This window comes from Bos indicus, chromosome 14 (assembly GCF_029378745.1).
Source record: "Bos indicus isolate NIAB-ARS_2022 breed Sahiwal x Tharparkar chromosome 14, NIAB-ARS_B.indTharparkar_mat_pri_1.0, whole genome shotgun sequence".
In the NCBI taxonomy this organism is placed as follows: Eukaryota; Metazoa; Chordata; class Mammalia; order Artiodactyla; family Bovidae; genus Bos; species Bos indicus.
This window is the reverse complement of record NC_091773.1, coordinates 3106602-3131631: the sequence shown is the minus strand read 5'-3', so window position 1 is coordinate 3131631 and position 25030 is coordinate 3106602. Positions and strand designations below refer to the sequence as shown.

The following is a 25030-nucleotide window of genomic DNA, read 5'->3' as shown; positions in this document are numbered from 1 at the left end:
TTTCCCCCTTACTTTCCTTGAAATGCTATTTAAAACACAAAGTGGAATCTTATGAGATTACTAACAAATATGAATATATATGACATCCAGAGCAGAAAGAATTGAAGCGGTAATTTCAAGTGAAATACAAAGATTAAGTCTAAGTAGACAGCATCACCAACCAACGGACAAGAGTTTGAGCAAGCTCCAGGAGACGGCAAAGGCCAGGGAAACCTGGCGTGCTGCAGTCCACGGGGTCACAGAGTCGGACATGACTGAGCGACTGAGCTGAACTGAGTGACTGAACAACAAGATGGTGAAAAGTTAAAGATGTACAGTGTAATACTTAGAGCAATCACTAAAGTCTGACACAAATGGTATTTCTAAATTGCAAGTTTGGGAGGGGGGGGCGTTAAACAAGAGGAAGAGTTGCAGAAGGTAAGCCCGTGGCTTTGCAGCACCAGCCCCCTTCACCGAGAATGGACTGGGTGCCCCAGGGGCTGCTGCGTCCTCCAGTCTAGGTGAGGTGCCCGGGGACCCGGGACCCACAAGGAGCCAGCGCTGCTCCCACTGGTCCCAGAGCCCCTGCACCCACCTCACCTGCCTGCCCCCTTAACCTGCAGCCACTGGTCCTCCACTGTCCAGACAGGAGGGCATATGTCCATGTCTGCTCCATCCCTTCTCCAGGTTTTCAGGGAGAACCCTGAAGACGGCATTCGGGGAAAGGGAATTAGGAACAGAGAGAAGAGAACTGTGCCAGAAACAGGGGTGAAGGGAGGGGTGACGGCAGCTGCCCCGAGAGTGTGAGGATTTCGCTGTGGGCACCAGGGGCGGCCTTCGGATAGTAACGGGTAAACGTGTGGATTCCAGCTGCGCGGGGAGCTTCATCCGAAGTTCTCTTACAAACAAGACCAGGCGGGGAAGCCAACAGAGTGAGGAGGAGTGCAGGGGCGGGGCAGCCAGCGACCCCCCTAGTGGGGAGGGGCCACCCCAGGGTAGAGACCAGGACACTGGTCCTGGGCTGGGGAGAAGAGGGCTTGGGTCTTGCACCATCCTGTGTTGGCTGCATGATCCAGGCAAGTCACAGGGTATTTTGAGCCCTGAGTGAAAAGGGCAACGGTATCTCATCCTTGAGAATTATTGTGAGATCAGCAAGGTAAATGGTCTGTGAAGCCACGTAAACACAAAGGGTTAACTTTTATGAAATTTAAGTTCAAATCTCACCAGAAATTTGTTTACTTCATGCAAAACCAAGCTGCGGAGCTGAAGGTAAAGCAAAGCCACACCTGTAAAGGTCTGAACATCAGGGTATGGGGTCCCCACAGGGAAGGAACAGGTATGATTAATTTTTCATGGAAAACAGTTTAAATTGTACATTAAGTTCCTATTAAGTTTATATTTACTATTTATTTTTTATTACTGGGAAGGCTAAGGCCCCAGACACTTTACACTGTAAATACAGGAATAATTGAAAAACAGGCTACTCTTCTAGATAAGATCAAGACCAGCAAGATGGCAACGAGAAGGAAGACGCTGGTATGATGACTAAGGGGGAATTCAGACACCACCTTTGAGAGGAATTTTGGGAGCAGATACAAAACCACCTGAAAAATACACTGAAGAAGCACAAGTAATCTCATGTTATTAGTCAAACCTAGAGTTTTTAATCTAGAGTTCACATTTTAGGATAAATGAAGAATCAGAAAGGATTTAAAAAAAAATTACGCCTGTAGAAGACGTCCATAAGACATCTACAAAATGTCAAAAAGATGTGCCTTGCATTTTGGTATCTGGACAACAATAGCTACCACTTTTAAATGTGAATAATTATGTTTTTTAAAACAGCAACTGATCATTTTCTGTGCCCAAGACTTTCAGGTCCCCTGTGGATGTTCAGATGAAGCTTTGTTTTTACTATTACTTACCAAGTATGTGTGCCCACCACAAGTATGAAAACTAAATGCATTTTAGATGACTTTCTTTAGTTCTGGAGTATAGTAGGACTCCTGATTCCACTCTTCCAGGGAGTCTAAGTCACTCGCCCAAGGTCATGCATGTGTGCTGTCGCTTCAGTTGTGTCCAACTCTTTGTGACCCCATGGACTGTAGCCCCCCAGGCTCCTCTGTCTATGGGGATTCTCTAGGCAAGAATACTGGAGTGGGTTGCCATGCCCTCCTCCAGGTCAAACAGATTTCTCGAAGGCCAGTTTTGTATAATAAAGTTAAGAAGCAAACACGACAATATCAAGTTATAGCAACAAACACACAACAGCCAGCACTGCCCCAGACCCAAGCTGAAGACAAGGCTATGTGTTGCGGACACGGGATGAGGACCCAGCAGGCAAGTGCAGGCCCCGGCTGACGCACACCGGGCGGCTGCCTCCAGCTGCCACAGGGCCCCCGGAGACTCACCCTCACGGAAACTGACAGCACTGCTCCCACGGACTCGGGGACCACAGAGGGCCACAGCAGCCAAGCGCAGCACACGCAAGACGCAACAGCACAACAGTGATGGCCCATGGGAACTATGCCACCCTTCAAAGTCCTTGGGGGGGGCCCCTGTGCCTAAGCCAGAGACGCTGCCTTTGTTCTGCGGGACTTTCTCTGACACTCAAGCAAATTTAAGAAAACCAGCTGCAGGCATTCCGTGTAACAGTGTTTTTCTTTCTTCTTTTTCCTTTTAAACTAAACAGTGTTAAGAGTTTGCCCACCAGTCATAATCATAGCCAGGGAGCTTACTGACTTTAGCTGGATCTCAGATCAAAGTGCAGAGCGTGACAGTTGACAGCCTGTGCCCCAGACTCAGGTGGACTTGCCTTGAATCCCAGGTCGTGACCCGCGGTCAGTCAGCCACCTGGCCTGTTTCCATTTCCCCACTTGTAAACTGATGATGACAACATCATCCACACCTCCAAGGACCATGAGGGTTCAGCTGAAGTACTGTGTGAGAGTTGATGGCACTCAGTCCACACTGGTTTTCAACGCTGTGATTTCTACAGGTGACTGCAGAGGATGGAGACCTGCTCCCAGTGAACACAGTGTCGGTTTACCGGGCTTCCTGAAGCGCCCAGGGACTGGGGAGCCTTCCCGGCAGACACTTACTAGGGCAGTGTTCTTTAGGATCGAAAAGATCAGGTAAATTGTTTACATACCACTTATATTTGTTTGTTTAACCTACCCTTCACACGTGAAAGTGACATGCTTAGAAACAAGGATCAATTCCCAAAGGTTCAAAGAAACCACGGCTGGAGCAACAGGAGGTTTTATCACTGCTGGGGATGCTGCACAGGCGCATCCACTTAGAAAAACAGGCGCTGTCGGTACATAAAGCTACAGCCTGCACGCACGCAGATGCGTGAACATGCACCCACCAGGCACTTGTGCATATGTGCTCCCCAAAGACACGTCTGCTATGTCCACACAGCAGCAGTCTTGATGCTGTCTGTGTCTCAAAGCTCCAAGATGCAAAGTAGTAGAAGAGAGAAACTACGGTAGTCATAATTGGTGCACATACAGCAACGAGAATGAGGTACAACCAGCTAAATAACACAGTGATCTCAAACTAAGTCTTGTGCAAAAATAAGTCATAAACAAAGAAGTACACACTGAATGACAGCATTTACGTAAAGCTCAAAACAGGCAGAACCAATCGATGGTGAGCGGTTACCCTCGGAGGGGGCGCTAATTGGAAAGAGGTCTCTAGTGGGTTTCTGGGGTGCAGGCAGTGCTGTTTTCTTGTTCTGGTTACTATGCCCAATTTATGAAAATTCAATAAGTTTACTTCTTGGCATGTCTCTAAGTTCGCATCTTTGCATGTCAACAAAAAATTTTTTAAATAACAAAAATTAAGGTACAAAATTTAAATGGATAACTTTATTTATTGCATTCATTTGTCGAAAAGGGATTAAGAAGCCACGCGTTAAATGCTTTCCTGCGATAAAGCTGACAATCTCTTCCTATAAGGAAGCACAGATGTCTTAAGTCACACAGAGCACTGCTCACTATGCTAACTTTGAACATAACCTCCAAAGGGGAAAATACACCCGAGGTTTATGTGGTCTCCTCGGCACAGCATCCGCCACATGATGAACTGAACCAGCAAGGGACTAAATGATTCCTTCACTCAAAGAATACTCAGTGCACTCTTATAACTTGTCAGGAACACAGTGCGGAGTGCTAGGGCATACACTATGAGAAATGTCCTACTGAGGGATTTCTTACACTTGCCAACAGGCTGCTGAGAGTTGGATCTCATTCTCCTCAGTGAGGCACATTTACGAACAAGGACCCAGGACAGGAGGAAGACCAGCCTTTTGGTCAGAGCTGAGCCATCCCAGTAGGTCCCCTCTGCCAACAAGAGTCTCTGAGAGCCACTGTTCTTAACTTAGGACACAGTGAAAACAAGCAGCAGTCCTTTCCCAGAGGAGAGGAGCCCCTGAGAACCCGAGACTGTCTGCAGTGTTTCTCTTACGGCAGACAAGGAGAATGGGATTGGGGAACATTTTTAAGTGACCTGGGATAAGCATTACCCAAAATTTATTATTTTCTCTGAATCTTGCACATAATAAAACTTTCAGAAAAGTCACCAAGATTCTATTTTTTTGTGATTCATTGTTACATATAGCTATCCAGGCAAGCTATTATGTTAGAAAGTCGTATTTTATTTGGCTTATTTGGTAGCCATATTCCACATGTTTCAAATACAAGTTAAGTTTCATTTCTGACTAATACAAAACAAACAGGATAAACTAATACTCAAGGACCTGTGCTACCTGTTCACAAGAAAACATCTATAAACTGGGACCTGATGTTTTTATACACGTGCATGTGTGTGCGTATAAAATACTTGCGCTTCGCCCTCAACCCTCACCCGGGACGCTCTGGGGAGCTACCCCACCTTCATGCCATCCTCCGGCCACGTCAGCACTGCTGTGTGCCGAGCATGGGCTCGGCGGCTGTGTGGTCCTCACTGGGTCCCAGAGCCTGGCCTGGGGGTTGGGCGACACCAAGGTGAGTATGACGATCCCTGTCCTCAAGGAGCTTCAGTCTAGTAGGGGATGAGACGTACTAGACTGTGAGCTCCTCGAGGGCAGGAAAAGTGTCTGGTCCTCCTGCCCAGTGACCAGCACTGGCCCAGCCACGTGGTGCCCAGTGTTGGGGCAGCTGGCTGGACCGGGCCACGGCCGCCTGGGGCTGCGCAGGGCGAGCATGGCCAGAAGCAGCCAGAACTCCGGGCAGCCTGCGGGCAGAGCAGGGAGGAGGCCGAGGAGGATGCCAGTGCCCATCTCGGCAGGTGCGGGCAGGTGCCTTCCAGGCGGAGACGTGGGTTAGCGTGGCCCCGGTGTGAGAAAGGGCAGGAGGGCACCGGCTGAGACTCGAGGAGCCCCAACTGCTACTCTGGAAGCCTCTACCTGACGGGGTGGCAGGAACCCACTGAAAGCTGTCCTAAGCAGGGAGCTCGGGTAAGACTGACGGGTGAGGCGTGCGGGGCGAGGGGAGTAGGTCTGTAGACACGGAGGTGAGGATTCCCTAGCTGGTCAGCTGGTGTGCGCAGGCAGGCAGGGAATTACTGATGGCTTCCCGATGCTGGTGGAGACAAAGGCCCCACCATGACCCACAGAAGGCATGGGCAAGAGCCAGGCAGGAGAAGCCACAGCAGCTGTGCTCCAGGATACACAGTGCCCTGCAGCGGGGAGCCCAGGCCTGGGGCCAGTGAGAAAAGGTAGAACAGAAGCCAACGGCAGATGCAGCTGGGAGCAAAGCCACAGGGGGTTAAGACAATGAACCCAGAAGGGGCTCAGGGGATGAGGAGAAGTTGGTCGATACCCTGAATGACGGGGAAGGATGCGCCGCGGAGTCCAGCATCAAAGTGGAGAGGTTCAGGGACAGAAACTGTCAAACTCTGAGAAAAGGTCAACAAGGAACCAAACACATGTAGGAGCAAATCATGAAATACAGCATGTTTCAAAGTGGGCCCCAACACTGGCAGTGCATATAGCTGAACCGTATGGAGACTTTCAGCCTGGAGAAAGCTGTCTCAAGAGACCTGAGGGGCCATCACAGAGAGGCCCTGCAGCAGGACGGAGGTGGGTGGGTGGTGGGCGTCGCGGGAGTCACGGTGTGGCCAAGGACATCGGCCCCCGCCTCCGCCGGACTTCAAGATCCGGGGTCAGGACTGTGCACGCTCCCTCTGGACCCACAGAGCCTAGCCTAGAACGAGGAGACACAGCACAACAGCTGCCGACTGGACAACTGGCTTCCACCTCGCACCCAGGCCCTGCTGCTCCCTCCTGGAATCATTTTCTGTGTTGAGCCGCCTGTACTGAGCCAGGCTGGAGGGTTCAAGCCCTGGTGGTAAGGGCAGGCTACAGGAGCTGCCCGGGATTCTGCACCCTGACATTCAGTGAGTTTTATGAAAAAAGACTGAAATACAGCAAATAAAGAAACTTACCTAAGATCAGGGAGTACCCCAAATAGGAGGCAGGTGATTTGGCACATTAACCCATGGTACTGGCTGGCTGGCTTATGTGTTATATTAAAGTGTCCTGCTGACTCAAGTATTAAGCCTCAATCTAGACTTAATTCAACAACTGCTTCCTGAGCACGGATGAGGTACTGGTCCTAAGCTCTGCCTCGGGGCTACAGGAATGCGTAAGCTGCACAAAGGCCGCCCAGTGGACGGTCAGCTCTGCACAGCCCCTCTGGACACTCAGCACACTGAGGAGCGCCGTGTGCTCCCCCCGGGGACGGGGCTGCTGTAGGCTTGGGTCTAGCGGCACCTGGCACAGAGCAGGGGCCGCAGGAGGCAGCCCCGGAGCGGGCAAGGTGGGCGTCTGAGCTACGGTAGATAACACAAGCTCTGAGAGGACACCACACGGGTGGGCCTGTCTCTTTTGGGGGTGGGTGGGATTAGGGAGGCGACACCTGAGCTGGGCTGTGAAGATTGAAGAGGGGCACCCCAGGGGCCATGGGGGTGCAGGGGGGTGGAAAGAAAGGCAGAGAACAATGCGGGAGGTCCAGGCGGTCAGGGGCGGGGTGCGGCTAGAGCGGAAAGCAGAGTGTGTGCAGAGAGATGAAGAGCTGAGCGGGGACCAGGTCAGGAAGGACCCAGGAGCGGTGCTGAGCAGTCAGGCCAAGGAGATCTGATCACCTTCTCAACTTTAGAAAGACTCTAAGACACGTGCTTAAGACTAACGAGGTGTAAATAAACACAAATCAGTAACGTAATCATGCTTGCCCAAGATGTACTGAGAAGAGGATCTGCCAGGGAGAGGCGGCCAAGGCCTGCCCCTACCCCTGCCCCAGCCCGGCCCCCTACCCCACTCCTACCTGAGCTGAGCCTTGAGCTCAGTGAAGCGGGGCCGCCGGCTGGGGTCGTACGCCCAGCACTTGGTCATGAGGCTGTAGAGAGTGGGAGGGCAGTTGGGAGGCATGGGCAGTCTCTCCCCGTTCTCGATGCGCCCGATCACGTCATTGTTCTTCACGCCTTGAAAGGGCTTCACGCCATGCATCAGGATTTCCCACATACACACACCTGTGGGGCAGGAGCAAAAACACAGCCGTGAACTTAGCAGGAGGAGGGCAGTTCCCATGTTTCAGGAGTGACTTCAGAGCTGGCACACGGGCCAAGTAAAGCAGCGTTCAGTTAGCTCTGCTATCAAACAGAAACGGGAATGTTAGTTTAGTAGGATGGGAATGATGAAACAGTATTATCAAGAAAAAAAAGAGGTTTGTAAGAGGTTTATCTCTCTAAAAAAATCTACACTAGAAGACACACCGCCCCCCAGCTACAGTGGTATTTCACAGCATACCTCAGTGAACCAATTTAAAGAGGCTGAATGCATTTTAGATTTCCCTCCACTTTAGTCCAACCTGCTCACAACCACAGCAGCTGACCCGAGGCCTGACAGAGAAAACCCTACAGTTCAAGTCTTAACGCGTTCAGACTCTCAGATTCCTCTCAAGGCCCCATCACTTGGCGCACTGGCCAGGCAGATGTGCCTGAGAACACGCCCCTTGGAGCTTCTGCTGGTGCTGAACTCTCTAGATTCAACACTGCTCATCATCTTCATCACAGCTCTCCTCTTGCAGGTGCCTTTGTGAGTTCCTCGCCCTGCCCGCCACCCCCGACCCTGGAAACTCCCGTCTGCCCCACCACAAGCGTGGCCTGTACACCTGTTGCCAGGGCAGGGGCAGAGGGGCTGTGACTGTCTTTCGGCATCTTCAGCACCTAAGCTGGTGTGTGCCTCAGACAGGAAGGCACAACTTCACGTCAATGTGAATTAGATCTGAAATTAGCCAAAAGCCAAGGATTTTGAACAGTGTATGACCACCCCCCTCAAAACAACTGCCTTCCTTCTGTTTTTCCCACCAGTGATTATGACAGCATCACTGCTAATGGCAACACCGGGTATCATTTCTTGAGACTTCAATGCGTGTCTGGAACCCTTCTTTGAAATTTACATCATCCTTAATCCTCACACCGTACATCGTTTTAAAAACCGTTGTTTATGAAATCTAAGATGCTATGGATTTTAAGATGCATTATTATATTACCAGAAAAGGAGGGAATATGCTGCCAACTAAATTATAATGTGATCCTTTGTTACCTCTTAGAATTATTTTACTCTTACCAAAGAGCTCTTTTAAACTCATTCAGGTAAGAAAGTAGCACTGATATGAACAAAACCAAGTCTACACACGTGCATGCGAGTAACCACATAAACACCCCGAGTGACACCAACTGTGAGGTGCCACTGATGCATCACAAATCCTAGTTCCAGAAATGTGAAGAAAAACAAAAAACAAATAGGCATCTCAGGCCCCGACATGAGGAATTCCCTTGAGACGTTAAGCAACCTGCTCCATGGGTCGCAGAGCAGACAGTGAGGTCTTAGGATCTGAAGCCAACTGGACTGCAGCCCCTTCTCCAATCTCAGGGCACCGTCTCCTGTCTGACTGAATTCCTTCTTTCACCTAATATGGGTTAAGGCACTAAATGGTTGTTGAAAGGCAACAGCAAGGAAGCAGAAGAAAAAAATGAGAACACATACTTGAGAAACATAAAGTCGTTTTTATTTACAGGAAAAAGAAGGTGCATAAACTTAACAGACCATCTCCTGGGAAGCTGTCCGAAATCCAGCAGAGGAAATACGCACAGAGGACCACGCACAGGATCGACGCGGGAGTGTTGTGACTGAGAGAGGAGGCGCAGGGAGAGCGGAGAAAGGGAGCCCACGTCGGGGTGGCACACCTGCCGCACACGTGGAAAGGGGACAGTCAGGTGACCCTGAAGGTCAGAACCAGTTTCAATGGGAGGAAAGGATGTCAGGATGAGGTGTCTGGAAAGTAGGGCGGAGACGGAGCATCATCCACACCAAAAAGGTGAGTCATTTAAAAATGCGGCTGGGAAAAGGGAAGAAGTGCTGCAGGATGAACGTCAGCCACACGCACGCATGCCTGGGGGCTCTGCAGGGACACAGAGGGCAGGAGGGGGGCGGCAGGGACCACTGGGGCTGGCAGGGGGGACATCGGAGCAGCAGCGCTACAGGACGCGAAAGACAAGCTTTCAAGCCTTGAGACAAGCTGGGAAGGAGGTCAGACTCCAGAGAGAGGTGAAAGGCAGTCAGTCTCAGACACACTGGATTTGGGGGCCATCACGTCACCCGACGGGCAGGTCAACCGTTTACATCACTCACGTAAAAGTAACGCCACACAGAAGGCTGCAGAGAGGAGGGAAGGGAGCAAAGAGCTTACCCCATGAGGGAGGAAGAGGTCCGCGCTAGATGGGTGAGGACGGTGTGTGATGGTGGGGGTCGGGCAGGGAAGGGCAGACCAACTTCCGACTCTGACCAGACAGCGCGAAGTTTATTCCGTAGAACATACGAACTGTAATTTTAACCACAGAAGTTCTCAAATACTCACCAAACATCCACACGTCACTAGCTGAGGTAAAACGTCGAAAATTGATTGACTCAGGAGCCATCCATTTAATAGGCAATTTTCCTTTGGAAGCTGGAAGATTAATTTGAGAAAGTAAAACCTCCCTGTTATCTGCTTAGGGACCTCACAGTTAGAGCCACCTGAGATTTCCACTATGGGGTCTTTGGGAGAACCACTTTTCCCTTCCTTTCAATGCTAGTCACTTGGGTGATGTGGGGAGGCGGGGAGCAGGGCAGGATGCAGCCAAGAGCTCACAGCCAACAGACTTAACAGTCCAAACCTTAGCTCAAGTACTAAGAATATGAAAATTAATAATAACTTGAAGAACCAAGTCAATCTGATTCTGAGATTGGCAAAATTAAAGAAAAAAATCACATCAGCTAAATTTCAGCTCAAAAACTAAAGGATGGAAGTCTCTAGAGTCAGTAGATTGGAGCTCTGTAGGAAGGCTGGGAGGAACTGTGTTCACTGAGCCAGGGTGCCCACCCCTCCGCTGGGAGGTGGCGAGCTGTGTCTACCAGGCAGAAGGTCGGGGGCTGGACATCTGAGTTGATCCCAGCTGTCAGCAACTAGAGATAAAGCTGCAATGAACAAACACCAGTTTTGTGTAAATGTGGGCTTTCCTTTCTCTGGGTGAGATGGCTGGGTGTCTCTTTCTAGGTCAAATGAGAGTGCATGTTCAGTTTTTTAAGAATCTGCAAAACTCTTTTCCAGAGTGGGTGTATCATTTGACATTTAACACCCTCACAAACAATTCACAAGTAACTCGCCTTGCCTTCTCCATGTCTGCCAGCATTCCATGTTACCACTACTATGACCATGGCCGCCCCAACAGGTGTGCCCAACACCCCCAGTGGCTCACTCTGCACTTCCCCAGGGGTAACGTGCCCTGTGCCACCTGAATAGCCTGCGGAGGAATCTCTCTTCATATCTTTTGCCCCTTTTCTACCTGTGTTCTTTCCCTTTTCACCTGTGAGTTTTGAGCGTTCTTTCTGTAGCCCAGGTAACAGTCTTTTGTTGGGGATGTGGTTAGCAAACATCTCCTCCCACTCTGTAACTGGTGGTCTTTCCATCCATCTGCCCAGGTCTTTTGCAGAACAAAAGGTTTTAACTTCTGATGAGGAACAAGTTATTATTTTTTCCCTTTTATGCATGTTTTTGGTGTCAAATCCAGGGACTCTTCGCCTGGCCCTAGATTCAAAATATTTGCCTCTATTTTTCTTCCTAAAAGTCTCACAGTCTTAGGTCTTGTAACTAGTCTATGATGGGTCTGAGTTAATGGAGAGTGAGTGTAGGTTGCGGGCCGTTTCTTGCCCAGGGATGACCAATTGCTCTAGCGCCTTCACCGAAAAGGCTGTCGTTGCTCCACGGACCTGACTACACACCTACGTCAAAGCTCAGCCGAGCACATTAAAAGGTACTTTTTTTAAGAGCTAAAAATCACTGAACATACTTCCTACTTGTCGCTCTGGTTTCTTACCTTTATAGTAAGTACTATCTTCCATATATCGGGATAATCCAAAGTCTCCTAATTTTACGCAATCATTTGAGGACACCAGAACGTTCCGAGCAGCAATGTCCCTGATAAGGAAGAATGTGGAACAATAAATTTTAATACGAGAGGAAAACCCCACAAATTGATCTATGTTATATAAAGACACATAGGTACTCTGAAAGACAGCTTATATATAATACAAACAGGAACTTTATTATACATTGAAAAAGAGAGATGCTTTTATTGTTTTACTTCAAATATATTCCTTTTGGCAGATATTTACTCACTCAATAATATGGTGATTAGTATCCTGAATAATGGCAAAGAAAACTCTCAAATAATGAAACCACTTACTACTTTTCATACAATCACACTGCCCACTGCAATAACTGATGGACAGTACAGGGCAGGGTGTGTAACCCTACTGTTACTAACAAATCTCATTAAATACAATTAAAATGATCTTCAGAACACTTCCAACAAAAAATACTAGGCAAATGAACTGTAAGGGCTTTCACTTGTACTCAAATGAGAGACCCAGATTAAGAATAGAAATTCTGCACAAAGCCAACAGATGTTACTTATGACGCTATGGTGTCCTAGAAAGTTCCATGACAATATGTTTTAGGTCCACAGTGCCACATAGAGGCTGTCAACAGTATTTGTGGAAGGAACCAGTCATGTGCTTCCAACTCCATGTGAGGAAAACCCCTCAACTCCATGAGTCCCATGCCATGGCACTACACAGCAGGACTTTCAGCGCCGTCTGTGTAGGAGTCAAGAGGGGCAAAGGGTCTCAGGCACCGTAAGAACCTCCTTCCGCCCACCCCCCCACTCAGAGGCAGCTCACCAGCTTCATGACTGGTCTCACCTGTGTACAAATCTTTTACTCTCCAGATACGCAAGGGCTGTACTAAGCTGATAGGCATATAGGATCAAAGACGCTAGATCCAAACTGTATTTCCTTACTTGCAGAAACGACCGCAGCTTTTTCAACAATGACCAAAAGGAACAAGAAAAATAATTAGTGTCAGAGACTAAAAATCAACAGCAGAAGAGCTACATTCAACAATGATCTGGAAAGGTCCAAATGCGTTTTTATGAGAATGCCTTCAATTCTATCCTAAAAGAAAAGAAAAAAAACCCAAAAAAACAGGCATAATGAAAGAGACACATCATCTCAGAAATCATGCCTAATTATTCTTCATTTGAGATCCAATTGCAAAAATTAGAGTCCTCATGATTACAGACACATTTCTGGAAAAATACAGAAAGATGGTTCCAGGGAATGAATAAAGCTGTGGTATAAAATACCACCAGATAATGAGAGCCGGAGAACAAAAAAAAAATCTAGTTACAAAACAAGCCTCCTCCACAACCACGGTCAGCCCACCTCCCCAGAACACCCCACGCCCCAGGCCGACCTGAGCACAAGGGTATGAGGACAAAGGGGAGGCAAGAAGTCCCCCCTTCGCCGCCAGGGAATCTTGGATGAAGAAGGGTAAAATGGTTACGTGTTTACAGGTGTTTAAGCACTAGGCTTACGGGTCCATACTATGACCAACAGGACTAATTCGGCTAAATGCTAATATAGCAAAGAAGGGAGATGAACTCCAATCCTACACAATCTCCCTACACCTAAAGTGAAGTGAAGTGAAGTCGCTCAGTCGTGTCTGACTCTTTGCGACCCCATGGACAGTAGCCAACCAGGTTCCTCCGTCCATGGGATTTTCCAGGCAAGAATACTGGAGTGGGTTGCCATTTCCTTCTAGCATTACTAATGATCTAAGCCAGAAGAATTAGCAAATTCTCCAAAAACAAAAGCAGAAAAATAATGTGAACAAAACAATTTACTATGTAAACACTCCATTTTATTTGGAAAGGTGTAGGAAAGGAAGAAGAGAAATCCTAGAGGCCTTAAGATATTTCCTTCACCAGAAAGCTTTGTCAGGACTGGAAGTGGCAGGTGACCAAGTGGTTATTTTTTTCCCCTCTCTTGCTGTTGCCTAAAGAACATGCCCAGTGATTTGAGAGTGAAAGAAGCAATGTTAGAGAGGTTTGGGTAAATGAATGCTGAATTTAGGTAAATCAGAACCACTGTTTCACCTTTGGGGGACTTCACTTTGCAGTGTCTTTTAGACCATCTAATGTTAGCCACAGTTTCTTCTTAGAGCCTCAGAGAGCTGTCATCAGAGCTGGGGAGGAGATCAGGGGGGCCACCAGCAGCGCCCTGTTCCCAGAAGGCAGGGCCGACACCATCGTGAGAGGACGACGGGCCCAGGCCATCTCTGATTCCCGGAAACTAAAACCCCGATTCTCACTAAAAGCAAAACTGCCTGGTGTCCTTCCAGAAACAAGTAATGTGCACAATGTGTTAGACGGTTAAACTAGTAGATTTCAGCACCAACGTCACGTGCAGACATCTGGAAGGTTTACCCCAAGCAGGGCCCAGGGAGCAGCCTGGAGACGGACAGAGGGCGGGGCCCAGCCGGCCCGCCCATCTGTGACTCAGTGGCCTGGGTGGGGCCCCGCGTCCAGGGGGTGGTGACACACCAAGGAGCGTCTGCATCCTGGAGGAAGTCAAATAAGGACATCTGCTCACGCTCTGCTACGTTTTAAGAAACCGGGACTCACGTTAGTTGGTCTGAAAGACACTGCAAAGTGAATTCCCCCAAAGATGAAGCAATAGTTCTGATTTACCTAAATTCAGCACTCATTTACCCAAACTCCACTAACATTGTTTTTTTCACACTCAAATCAGTGGGTGTGTTCTTTAGGCAACAGCAAGAGAGAGGGAATAAAGAGAACCTCTTGGTCACCTGCTGCTTCCTGTCCTGACAAAGCTTTGGGGTGGGAAGACCCTGCTGCCTGCACTGAGCTAGGGGACTACTTGGGAACTTAATGAGGATACTATACTACTATAGTGAAAGTGAAAATGAAGTCGTTCAGTCATGTCTGACTCTTTGTGACCCCATGGTCTGTAGCCTATCAGGCTCCTCCATCCATAGGATTTTCCAGGCAAGAGTGCTGGATTGCCATTTCCTTCTCCAGGGGATCTTCCCGACCCAGGAATCGAAGCCGGGTCTCCCGCATCGAAGGCATACGCTTTACTGTCTGAGCCACCAGGGGAGACCCTTGGCTTCCCTGGTGGCTCAGAGGGTAAAGCATCTGCCTGTGATGTGGGAGACCTGGGTTCGACCCCTGGGTCGGGAAGATCCCCTGGAGAAGGAAATGGCAATCTACTCCAGTATTCTTGCCTAGAGAATCCCATGGACACAGGAGCCTGGTGGGCTATAGTCCACAGGGTCACAAAGAGTCGGACACGACTGAGCAACTACACTATTACACCATACTACTATACTACGTATACGCACACATACACTCTCCTGTGTATACTGTGAGAGTGTACGTCACCCACTTTCCTGCAGGTGCAGGCGCGGCAGATGGGGGCGGGTACCTCTCCGAGTGTGCACTAGTATACGCACACACACAGACACTCTTATATACTGTGAGAGTGTATGTCATGCACTCCCTTGCAGGTGCAGGCGCAGCAGGTGGGGGGCGGGTACCTCTCCGAGTGTGCACAGCTCCATGATGATCCAGACCGGGTTCTCTGTGATGACTCCGATCAGCTTCACAATGTGAGGGTGGTCAAACTGACGCATCGTTACTGGGGAGAAACAGGTGTCCACCGTCATTCTTTTGAAGATCTTTCAGTTTCCTGAAGACGAGTTCAGCTAAGACTCGGGGCTAACGGGAGTTCGCTGGGGGTCCAGTGGTTAGGACTCAATGCTTTTCACTGGCTCAGAAAACCTCCTCTTCTTTTCCAGGGACAAATCTGACCTGAGGCTAACTTTCCAGGTTTTCCTCTGGAAAGCTGACCGAGCTGGAATGTGTGATTCATTTTCTAAGAAATACCCTTCATGGTAAAACCACCTGATTGGTAAATTGCTGGTGGGGCAGCAGGCGCTTTCCTCAGTGTGAGTGCCGCTGGGCGTCCCCTGCAGGGCCCCAGAGTCCATGCCAGTGGCTTTGAGAGGATTTCTCCTTGACCCGAGAGGCTCTGGCATCCATCGCTGTGGCCGCATCACCTCCCAGCACTATCAGGGCTAAGTAAGCAGTTCCTGGACCACTGTGAGGACTTCCCTGTGGGGAAATGCCAGCATGTGGCTTCCAGGCCTGAACTCCTCTCAGAAAGTCTGACGCCAGACGTGGCCTGTGGCCGTCACGTGAGTGTGACTGCTTTGCTGAGCCTAGGATGACCAAGAGGGCCCTGCACACGTACACATACCTAGATGTGGGGACCTATTTTTAAGCATGTACACATTTCTAACATCAGGTTAAGGAAGTCACCTGCACAGCACGCTAGAATGACTGAGATGCAGGACAACATTCCTAGAACTATAGAACCTCAAACCTGGAAGCAACCTGACAGGCAACCTAGTGCAGTGGTCCCTCCAAAGCACCTGGATTTCACAGCCTACTGAAATGAAAAAAAATTTTTTTTTTAACTTTGGGGACCAATTCAGGGTTGACTTTTATGCTGCCAAGCAAGGACACGAGCAACAGAGCAGGAGAAACTGTCTCGTCATACCCACTCTAGTACGGAGCCCAGTGTGGACTGCAGCTCAGTGCCGGCTCCATCTGGGGAAGACAGGCCTCTCTGCTTTCACTCTGCACACCACACAGCTGACCCTCCATATCCACAGGGGATGGGTCCCAGGACCCCTGGAGGGGAAGCAAAATCTGAGGACGCTCAAGCGCTTCTGAAAACAGCGGAGTATTTGCATGTAGCCTGTGCACAGCCTCCATGCACTGTGCCTCCTGTAACACCTAATGCAACGTAAACACCGTGTGTACAGGCGCCAGAGCACAGCACAGCCAGGTTTTGCTTTTGGGACTTTCTGGAATTCTTCTCAATATTTTCAACCCACAGTTGGTTGAATCTGTGGATGTAAAACTTGTAGATATGGAAGACTGTATATCTATATATATATAGATCTATATATCTATATCTATATCTATATCTATATAGATATAGATATAGATATCCTGCCATTGCACCCAAGGACCACACTGGCTCTTCTTGCAGATTGACCACACCCTCACTTAAGAGAACTCAAACCCTTAAGGTATTCTCCCCTCAATTTTTCCCACACATCCCCAAAATAGGACCTGTTAGTTTAAACCAGAGAAACAAACAAAAAACACCACACACATCAATACCTGGTGCAAAACCCACAATGTACTGCTGACAGCCACCTCGTCAGCACAGCTCATCACTTCAGTGCAGCGTGATGGCCTGGGACAGACGTTCAGGAACCCGGCACATTTACTCTTATTTTCAATTGACTTACCATCTCTTTCAGTTTTGTGCTACCCTTAACATATAGTTAACAAGCTTTTCTATTTCCTCGGGGTAATCATTAAGAACACTGCACAGAGCAGGGCTAAGAGGACACGGCGGCCGCCAGGAAACTCTATCCGCGGGACTGAAGCCTGCCAGGCGCAGCAGTCTGACTCACCCAGGGCCAGGAGCGCGGGCCAGGGTGGCTGCTGGCTTCCACAAACCAGAGTCACTGCAACAGTCTTGCTCGCTCCTTTTTGAGTTGTTTGTGGCTCTTCCACACTCTGACGGCAGAGCTGAGCAGCCTCGACAGGGACCACCTGGCCTGCAGAGCCCAGGATATTTGGTACGTGGTGCTTTATAGAAAGAGTTTAATGACCCGATCTAGTCCACGCTGCCACACTTACATGTACAGCCTGTCAAAGCCCTACAGAATTTTAGGTATACTGCCTGTAGCATGTTTCTCTGAAATTACAGCCTTTCAGAAAGAACAAGGTTAGTTTGACCTGACTACTTACAAAATGCTAAAATTGATTTTTGTAATAATGATTCCAAAGTCTTACAAAAATCACAATACCTACTCGCAAAAATTTTAGAGAAAGGTAAGCAATTTTTAAAAATGTGCAATTTTGAAAATATATAATGCACTTTACCACCAAAGGAAAAGCACATAGGCTGTTAGGTAATGATGGCTGATACACAGTCTATGTTTTCTCAGCCTCGACGCCCTAAAGAAGCACACTAGTTGAGATGGAAGTCATCGCCAGGCCCTGTCTCATACTCCAGTCAAAGATCAAAGAACAGGATCAGGACTTGCTCTGACTTGACTGATGAAGTGACCATCTGGTTTATTCCATGACTTATCACTTATTGGGCTGCTGGGTGGTAACTATTTATTGAAATTCCATGTACATGTGATGAAAGACACCAAGATTCATTCATGCAACCAAAAGCTACAACCACCTTCTGTGAGTTAAGCCCTGTGTTGGCTCTGGGGCTGAGCCGTGAGCAAAACAAACACGGTCCCTGTCCCCACTGGGACTTACAGTCTAGAGGGAGAGAGAGGCATCGTGTATTTAATTATGGACACTTGGGAAGGGAAAGACCAGGCTCCCGTGACAAAGCCTCTGAACGAGAGACCCTTCAACTCTGCTGGTCGGGAGGAACAAGCCCAGTGGAAGCAGGATGAAGGACCCAGCCAGAGGCAGGCGGGAAGGAGCCTACAGGTGCACACAGGCAGGACCAGGGCCTGCTTTCCACAGGGCTGTCCTCAGGAGAGGACCTGACTCTACAGCGGGCCCTCAGGATGGTCTGGGCCCTGTTCCCCACTCATCCTCGGGTTCCATCCTGCAGGGACTGTCTGTCCTGCTCACCATCCAACTCCTGGACCTGCGGGCATCACTACGTCTGCCCAAGCCCAGAGTGGAGATAGTTACGGTACAAAGTGCCAGGGGATGAAGGGGCAGTTAGTCAATCTGCCTTCACACCCCAAATGTGACAGCTGCCCTGGAGAACTCTGTACCCATGAGCCTCAACAAATACAGGTATGAACTGCATGGCAACAGAATAAATGTAGCTGCCTCATAAAAGTAAAAAACATTGTTTTTCTTACTTCTTCAGAGACCGTTTGGATTTCACAGACAGAAAGTCAAAATGGAGTCCCACAGAAATGTCTAGAAACTTACAGGCTTCTTGAAGGAACTTCTCTCTCACACTGTCCGAAGTACAGTTTTTACATGTTTTAATTGCAACTGCCAAAGCTGGATTCTCCTGTGATGGGGACACATGGAACAAGAGGTCTCTGTGTTAATCAGTGGGCACGTTTAGGAAAGGCAGTTTATTCTGCAACTCTGTGGATTCTGGATCAGACAGAATCAGAACTATAAAATCTTAACAGTGGGAGGAACACTTAAAATCCCCTGTAAAAAATCCCCAGAAAGCAGACACGCAAGTGAAATGCTGCAGGTGACTCATGTCTCACAAACACCCACCCCCCTCACCCATGGTGCCTCCGGGACTCCTGCAGGGGCTCAGGCTGCACCGGAACAAGGGCCGGCAACCCTGTGCACCGCCAGCTGATGTCCCAGCGGAGGATGCAGACAGACACCATGAACGAGACGCTGAGACGTCGCAGAGGTTAGAAGGTAAGCTCCTGGAGAGAGAGCGGAGGGGGGACAAGGGCAAAGGCCTGCTGGAGGGGCAGGGGTGGCCCTGTGGCTTCTACCCTGAGTGAGAGCTCCCCGTCCCGGGGCAGGGTCTGGGCAGAGGAGGGCCCTGTTGACCTTGGCCAGGAAGGAACACTCCAGGGAGGTGAGGGGAGGTGTGGATGTGGAGGGCTGGGGGGTAACGGGGGAGAGGATGCCAGGCTGGGCAGGAGAGGGCAAGCTGGGGTCTCTGAAGCTGACCAGAAGCCCAGCTCTGAATGTGACGGGCTTGAGATGTGGTTGGGACAGCGAGTCACACTGGGGAGTGGGCGTCAGCACTGGGTGGGGCAGGGACGGGTCCTGGAGGCAGCCACAGTTCAGACAGTGTTGGAAGCACAGGCTAGACAAACCCCACAGGGAGAAAAGGGTGTGAAGACGGCACCCCCCAGCCCCTCCACACCGAGAGGTCAGGGAGAGGGGCGACACGCCAAGGTGCAGGGGGTGGCGAGAAACCTAGAAAACACGTCACCCTGGGAGCCAAAGAAGCTGAACTTCCTCATCCAAGTTCAAAAGAAAAGCAAGAAATAAGAGGTCACTTCACGCAAATCAATTCAAAAAACACCAGGGAAGATTTTAACTGGAAATGTATGTGTTTATCCTATCCTTGGCTTTGGGTGGTCCCTTCCAGAACCATCTACTTCTCTTATTTCAGGTGCCCTGTTCACCACCCTCAAAAAAAAAAAAACCTCCTCATTAGAACAGCAACCTGATTCATAGTATGTGTTCAATAAATATTTGTGGAATTAACAAACACTTTGAATATTATTCTTTTAAATGGAAAGGCTCACTTACAAGTCATGGCCAGGGTGTGTCTTTTTTTTTTTTTTTTGCATATCTTAAAAGTACCCTCAATTGCATTAATTTGTTTTAGATTTCATGCTAACTGCACACTGTGATTCTAGGACATGCTCTCAAGCAAGAGTGACATAAATGGCCACAAGACTGTAACACAGACTCGGGGGACCGCAGTCCCTCTCCAACCCTGAGGGAGGTGTGCCCATGTGGCAGGACCACCCTGGAGGGAGCAGTCGCCAGGCCCCCAGAGGAGAGGTCTGTCTGCTGAACGCCTGAGCTTGGGGCCTTCTGACAGTCTCCAGTGACACACCACGCTGCTCCGAATTTGAGACGGCAAACTTCTAGGACCAGAACCATGACTTCTACCTCTGTGTGAACCTAAGGCTGACTGATATATTTCAGAAAAGATACAAAATGCCCATTTTTACAAGAGAACTGAAAAACAACAGAAACTTTTGTAAGACCATAGATTAGTCACTCCTGTCAATTCACACTCAAATATTGAACATGGTGCTTTCTTAAGACAGTAAAGAAATGCAAAAGAAGCACTGCCCTCTAAAGATGCATGGCTTCAGATGGATGCTAAGCCTGAGATTTCGGGGCAGCATGTGGGCAGAGGGCTATAGAACTGTTACTGATGACAGAGGCTGAATGAAAGATTAGAACGAATAAAAGACAGACCCAGCTCTTAGGAGCTAATTTTGCCAGTTTGGGTTTCTGAACATAGCAAGTGAATTGACGTATATGATAAGCCTTGCAGAGGACAATGGCAAATACCCTGAAGAAGCAGGGCCTCATGAGGATAGACAGGAGCAGGCCATGCAGGAGGCGGAGCAGGCACGGCAGGGAGCCGCCCGACAGGACCTACCGGGCTCGTGTAGGTGCCCTGGTGCACGTCTCCAAACTGGCCCTCTCCGATGCACCGGCCGAGTTCTATTCTTTCTCTCTGAATCTCGTAGTCCCTGGCTGCAAAACACGATCCACACACCAGAAGACACTTCAGTGCAACATTCCCAGTGCAGAAAACATGGGACACATTTCATCACCATCGATGAGTAAGAATTTCACTGGTGGCACATCATTCTATGAAAATGCTTTAAACAGAGTGGAATTCTCTTAAACGAGTATTTTAAAAGGAATTTATGTAACTGTTACGGCACTGCTTAAATTATCAAAATGATGAGTTTTATACAAGGTAGGGTTTTTTTTTCATATTTTTGAATGTCTGATTCAGTTGATTAATTCAATAGTCTGCTAAATAATTGCTCCAATTTTAAGTTTATATATGTTTGATTAATATATACTATTAGTTCAGGTATTAATATATGAAGTCTAAAAAATGGTTATTTAAAGCAATTATTTCACAAGTAACTAAAGTCTGTAGACATGGAAGGAAAAAATTGTGGCATGAATAAGTTTGTTTTTTAAAAGTTTAAGAGTGTTCCACTTCATTATAATCCTATCTATATTATTCACAGAGCTAAACGAGTTTAAAGAGGTAGCTTCTAGGACCAGCTTTAAGTCAGAAAATTTGGGAACAAGGTTGAATGTATCACATAATAGATTACGAGTATTTTATATTTTTGACAGCATCAGCCTCAAATTAATGTAATCAATTGTCATGATTTATACAAATCCAATTATTTGGAGGCACATGGAAAGAAACTACCCACTGGGGACCTAGGTGATGATTCTAATCCAATGACCTGCTTGGTATTTTGATTTCTTCTAATTTGTCAAATTAGAAATCACATGGAAAATTCAACCCAAATTTTAGATGGTCATTTTCCTCTTTAAAATCACTTTAGCTGGTAGTTCCATTGATTTAACAGCATGAGTAAACCAATGAAAAAGTTTAAAAATAAAAGTTAACTGGAAACTGAGACATCCCGTATCATTCCATGGGTTGCAATTGCAAGCAAATGCAGTTATTTTAAAGGAATCCTGTTACCTTCATCTATTCCATAGCTTTCTGTATAGCAATTAAGAGAGAAAAAAAGTGAAGACCTTGCTTAGAAATAACTAATAGCAATCAGGTTAACAACAACAAACTTGGAGAGTACATTTCAATATTTACTTCGTCAAATATTTTGACTACTAACAGGAGTTAAAAAAGAGGACCAAACACGAGTGACAACACAATATCCTCAAGCTAACACAATACGATACGCAAGGCTTTGCATTTCTATCCCACAAACTCCTTATACCATAACCCGTTTTTCTGGGGTTTAGATAAAAGTTATCATGTTGGACATCTACTACTCAACTATGAATAATATACTAATAAAAATTTGGATAGTCTGCAAGAATGTACAAAAGACTAAGTGGCTAACCAAACCTTGAAACCAAAATTTAAACATTTCTCCAAATTGCTACCGTGAGTCACAGTAAACCCATTTAAGTCTCAACTCTTGCCTCCGTTTCAAATCACCAACCCAGGAGCCCTTAGAAAGAAGTTCAGCCCCCCCACCCCCACCTTTTTCCCCGCAGGATACCCACAGGGTTGAGTTGGACTGGGCTATTTCTCTCTATTTTGGTATATCTCAACATGTGTAGGAAATCTATTGAGAACAACTTTCAAAATATTTATATAACAGGGTAAAGCACCTGAAACATTTTACAAACACACAGAGCTTTACTAAAACCAGGATATTAGATGCTGAATTATTAGGCCTCGAAGGCTTAATGAGGACTCCTAGTCAGGCCTCTTTAACAGGTAGGGTTAACTTTTTTTTTTAATTGAGACACGCCCTTGAAATTTTCCAGAGCTGGGACTATATACACCCCACCTGGAGAGCTGGGGCTCCCAGGCTCTCCTCACCAGCATGCCGCATGGCAGAGAAACAGAGGGTGACACTGCCAGGCTGCTGCGGGGCGAGGGGTGGCGAGGAATCCTGCTCTCCCCACACCTCCCACCCCAAGCTGGAAGGACTGGACGCAGGAAGCTCTTTGTAATTGCTTAGTCAAGGGCAATAAGAAATGAAACCTCAGAGGGGAAATGTGATTCATTAAAAGGTGTGCATTCAAAGAACTGTATGTGTGTGTGTGTTTAAATACTAATTTCCTACAGACAGGAAATGCTTTAATCATTAAAGGTCATATATTATCACAGAGCAAGAACATAAGATTACAAAATCCCCATAACTGAACTGACTTACGATAGATATTTGAGTTTCAGGCTTCTGACCTGGCAGTGGGCACGGAAGGCTGCAGAGAGTATTTCTACTATGAACTCAATAAGCTATTAAAAGGACAATAAACATCTAAAACATTTAAACACAAGATATTTAAAACTCTGTCAAATCTGAACAGGAGCAAAACCAAAAGCTACTCACTGGAGGGCATGGTGTAAGTGTCCTCTTCATCTATGATCTCGGCATAATCGTCCGTTTCTGTAGGACAGGAAACATGTATGTTGGAAGAGGTTAAATCTCCGACCCCCTGGCCTTGAACTAATTTGAGAAGGCAAAATGATCTGCCTGCATCCCCTGCTATGCTGACATATTCTTACAACACTATGACTCAATTTTTGTGCACACATGAGTCATTTATGGAAATAAAGGTGACATCATGGTCCACCATGTCATAATACACAGACTTGTTCCTCAGAGAGCACACAGACTGACACAGAAAACCCTTGTGGAAAACAGAAGACAGGAAACGACTGTGTGCACGACTCAAACGCACCGAGCAGCTGGGCTGACCGTGAAGCCCGCCTCCCTACACCCAGCACACGTGTAGAGCCCCACCGCCGTCTGCTGGGGCTTCTCCAAGCACAGCTCAGACTTCATTCGCAACCAGACCTCACAGCATATTCTCCATGTTCTTCGGAAAACAAAATGGCATGTGGACGTTTGAGATACCTTACTTTATCTGTTCAGGGTGAAAGCAACCCAGGAATTGCTCTTGTAACTTTTCACTCAGATATTTGAACAGTGTCTATTCATGTCAAAAGGGTAAAAGATGTGTCAAAAATAATAAAATCAGAATAGCATAGAAACCGAGTTCTTCTCTGGTGTAAGTTCCAATGCTTCCACCAATTCCTCTCAGTAATGCAGGAACTTAACGACCCATTTCCATATTAATGGTGGGAAAACTCCTTTTGAGGTAAACACGAACTCACTTGGATAATAATTACACTGGAAAATCACTCGGGTCTTCTATGTTTTTCTCGTACTGGAAAGAGGAAAACCTTGAGTAGCTCTGTGCACAGGGTTTAAGCTGCTGGGCCAGGAGAGGCTATAAGTTCTAAAGAATTAAAAGTTCTCTCTTCTGTGCTTCCATTATTACTTCATTCAGATATTAAAATTATAGAAACCAAAGACAATAGAGACTATATACTGTTTATAGTCACTAGAGCATCAACTATTCTGCATACTGCTATGCTAACAACTGAGATCAAATGTAAAAGTAGTTCGAAGAATTCATTTCTCAATTTGTCATCATTATTAAAAGTAATTCAAGTAACAACAAATTCAACTGGCAGAACATAAAGTCCATAAACAGGCATTCCTTTAGGTATTTGGCAAATGTGACCTATTCCTAAGCCCTGTATGACAGGTGGATAATTTATATTATTCTTATGTGTTTATAAATATTACTACTTTCAGGATTAAAGAAAAAAAATACTTAATCTATCCCACACCTTACATTCCTACATTTCTCTCTCCTATCCTGTTCTCAGTGGATACCAGGAGTGGTGGTGGTTTCTAGGTCCAAAGCCTTGCTTTTGGGTAAGGTGGCTGAGCGGAAACTGCGAAATGAAATTTGGGGACAGAGTGTGCCGCCAAGGCTGGGGTGAGGAAGAGGACTAAGTGGGGGACCGTGTCAGGCTAAGGCCACACAGGCGGACCTCAACTGTCCACACTGTCGGCAGTGTGGCGACTTGATCTCCTGCACCCACAGACCACCCCCACGGTCCTCTTTCACATACACCACACACCCACCCCGCTCAGGGGCAACACACATCAGCTGACCCTGAGGAGGCTGGATTCTGCTGCAAAACTGCCCAGAACTCTGGCTGTGCCTCCCCCCTCAGCCGCCCTGTTACCACAGCTGCCCTGGAGTCATCGTCAGCCCCTGCCCTGGGCTCTTGGCTCCACTAAGATGTCAGGGGCCCAGGACTCAGCGGGCTTCCCAGGGCCGCTGGGGCCACTGTCTGCCTGTCCTTCGTTTCCCTAAAGAACAGTGTCTGCCGTCTGCTCAGAGACCCCTCCTGGCCCCCAGCCACTCTCAGTCGCGCTGCCCAACGTGCTCTGCTCAGGGCCTG

General features: G+C 47.8%; 1 protein-coding gene across 18 annotated transcripts in view; it reads right to left on the bottom strand.

Annotated features, from left to right (window-relative positions):
• Positions 1 to 25030, bottom strand: part of PTK2 (protein tyrosine kinase 2) — a 192948-nt gene that overhangs the window by 29634 nt on the left and 138284 nt on the right. For 13 of the 18 annotated variants that reach the window (XM_070802389.1, XM_070802371.1, XM_070802383.1 and 10 more), the window contains 9 exons: positions 23097 to 23153; positions 21713 to 21733; positions 20630 to 20727; positions 18448 to 18532; positions 14985 to 15085; positions 12287 to 12402; positions 11401 to 11501; positions 9903 to 9992; positions 7308 to 7512 (listed from right to left, as the gene is read on the bottom strand). In XM_070802389.1, the coding sequence (XP_070658490.1) occupies positions 7308 to 7512; positions 9903 to 9992; positions 11401 to 11501; positions 12287 to 12402; positions 14985 to 15085; positions 18448 to 18532; positions 20630 to 20727; positions 21713 to 21733; positions 23097 to 23153 (874 nt within the window). Of the gene's footprint in view, positions 1 to 7307; positions 7513 to 9902; positions 9993 to 11400; positions 11502 to 12286; positions 12403 to 14872; positions 14895 to 14984; positions 15086 to 18447; positions 18533 to 20629; positions 20728 to 21712; positions 21734 to 23096; positions 23154 to 25030 lie in introns of those variants that run through there. The other 5 variants (XM_070802375.1, XM_070802378.1, XM_070802379.1 and 2 more) reach the window with 2 other exon arrangements.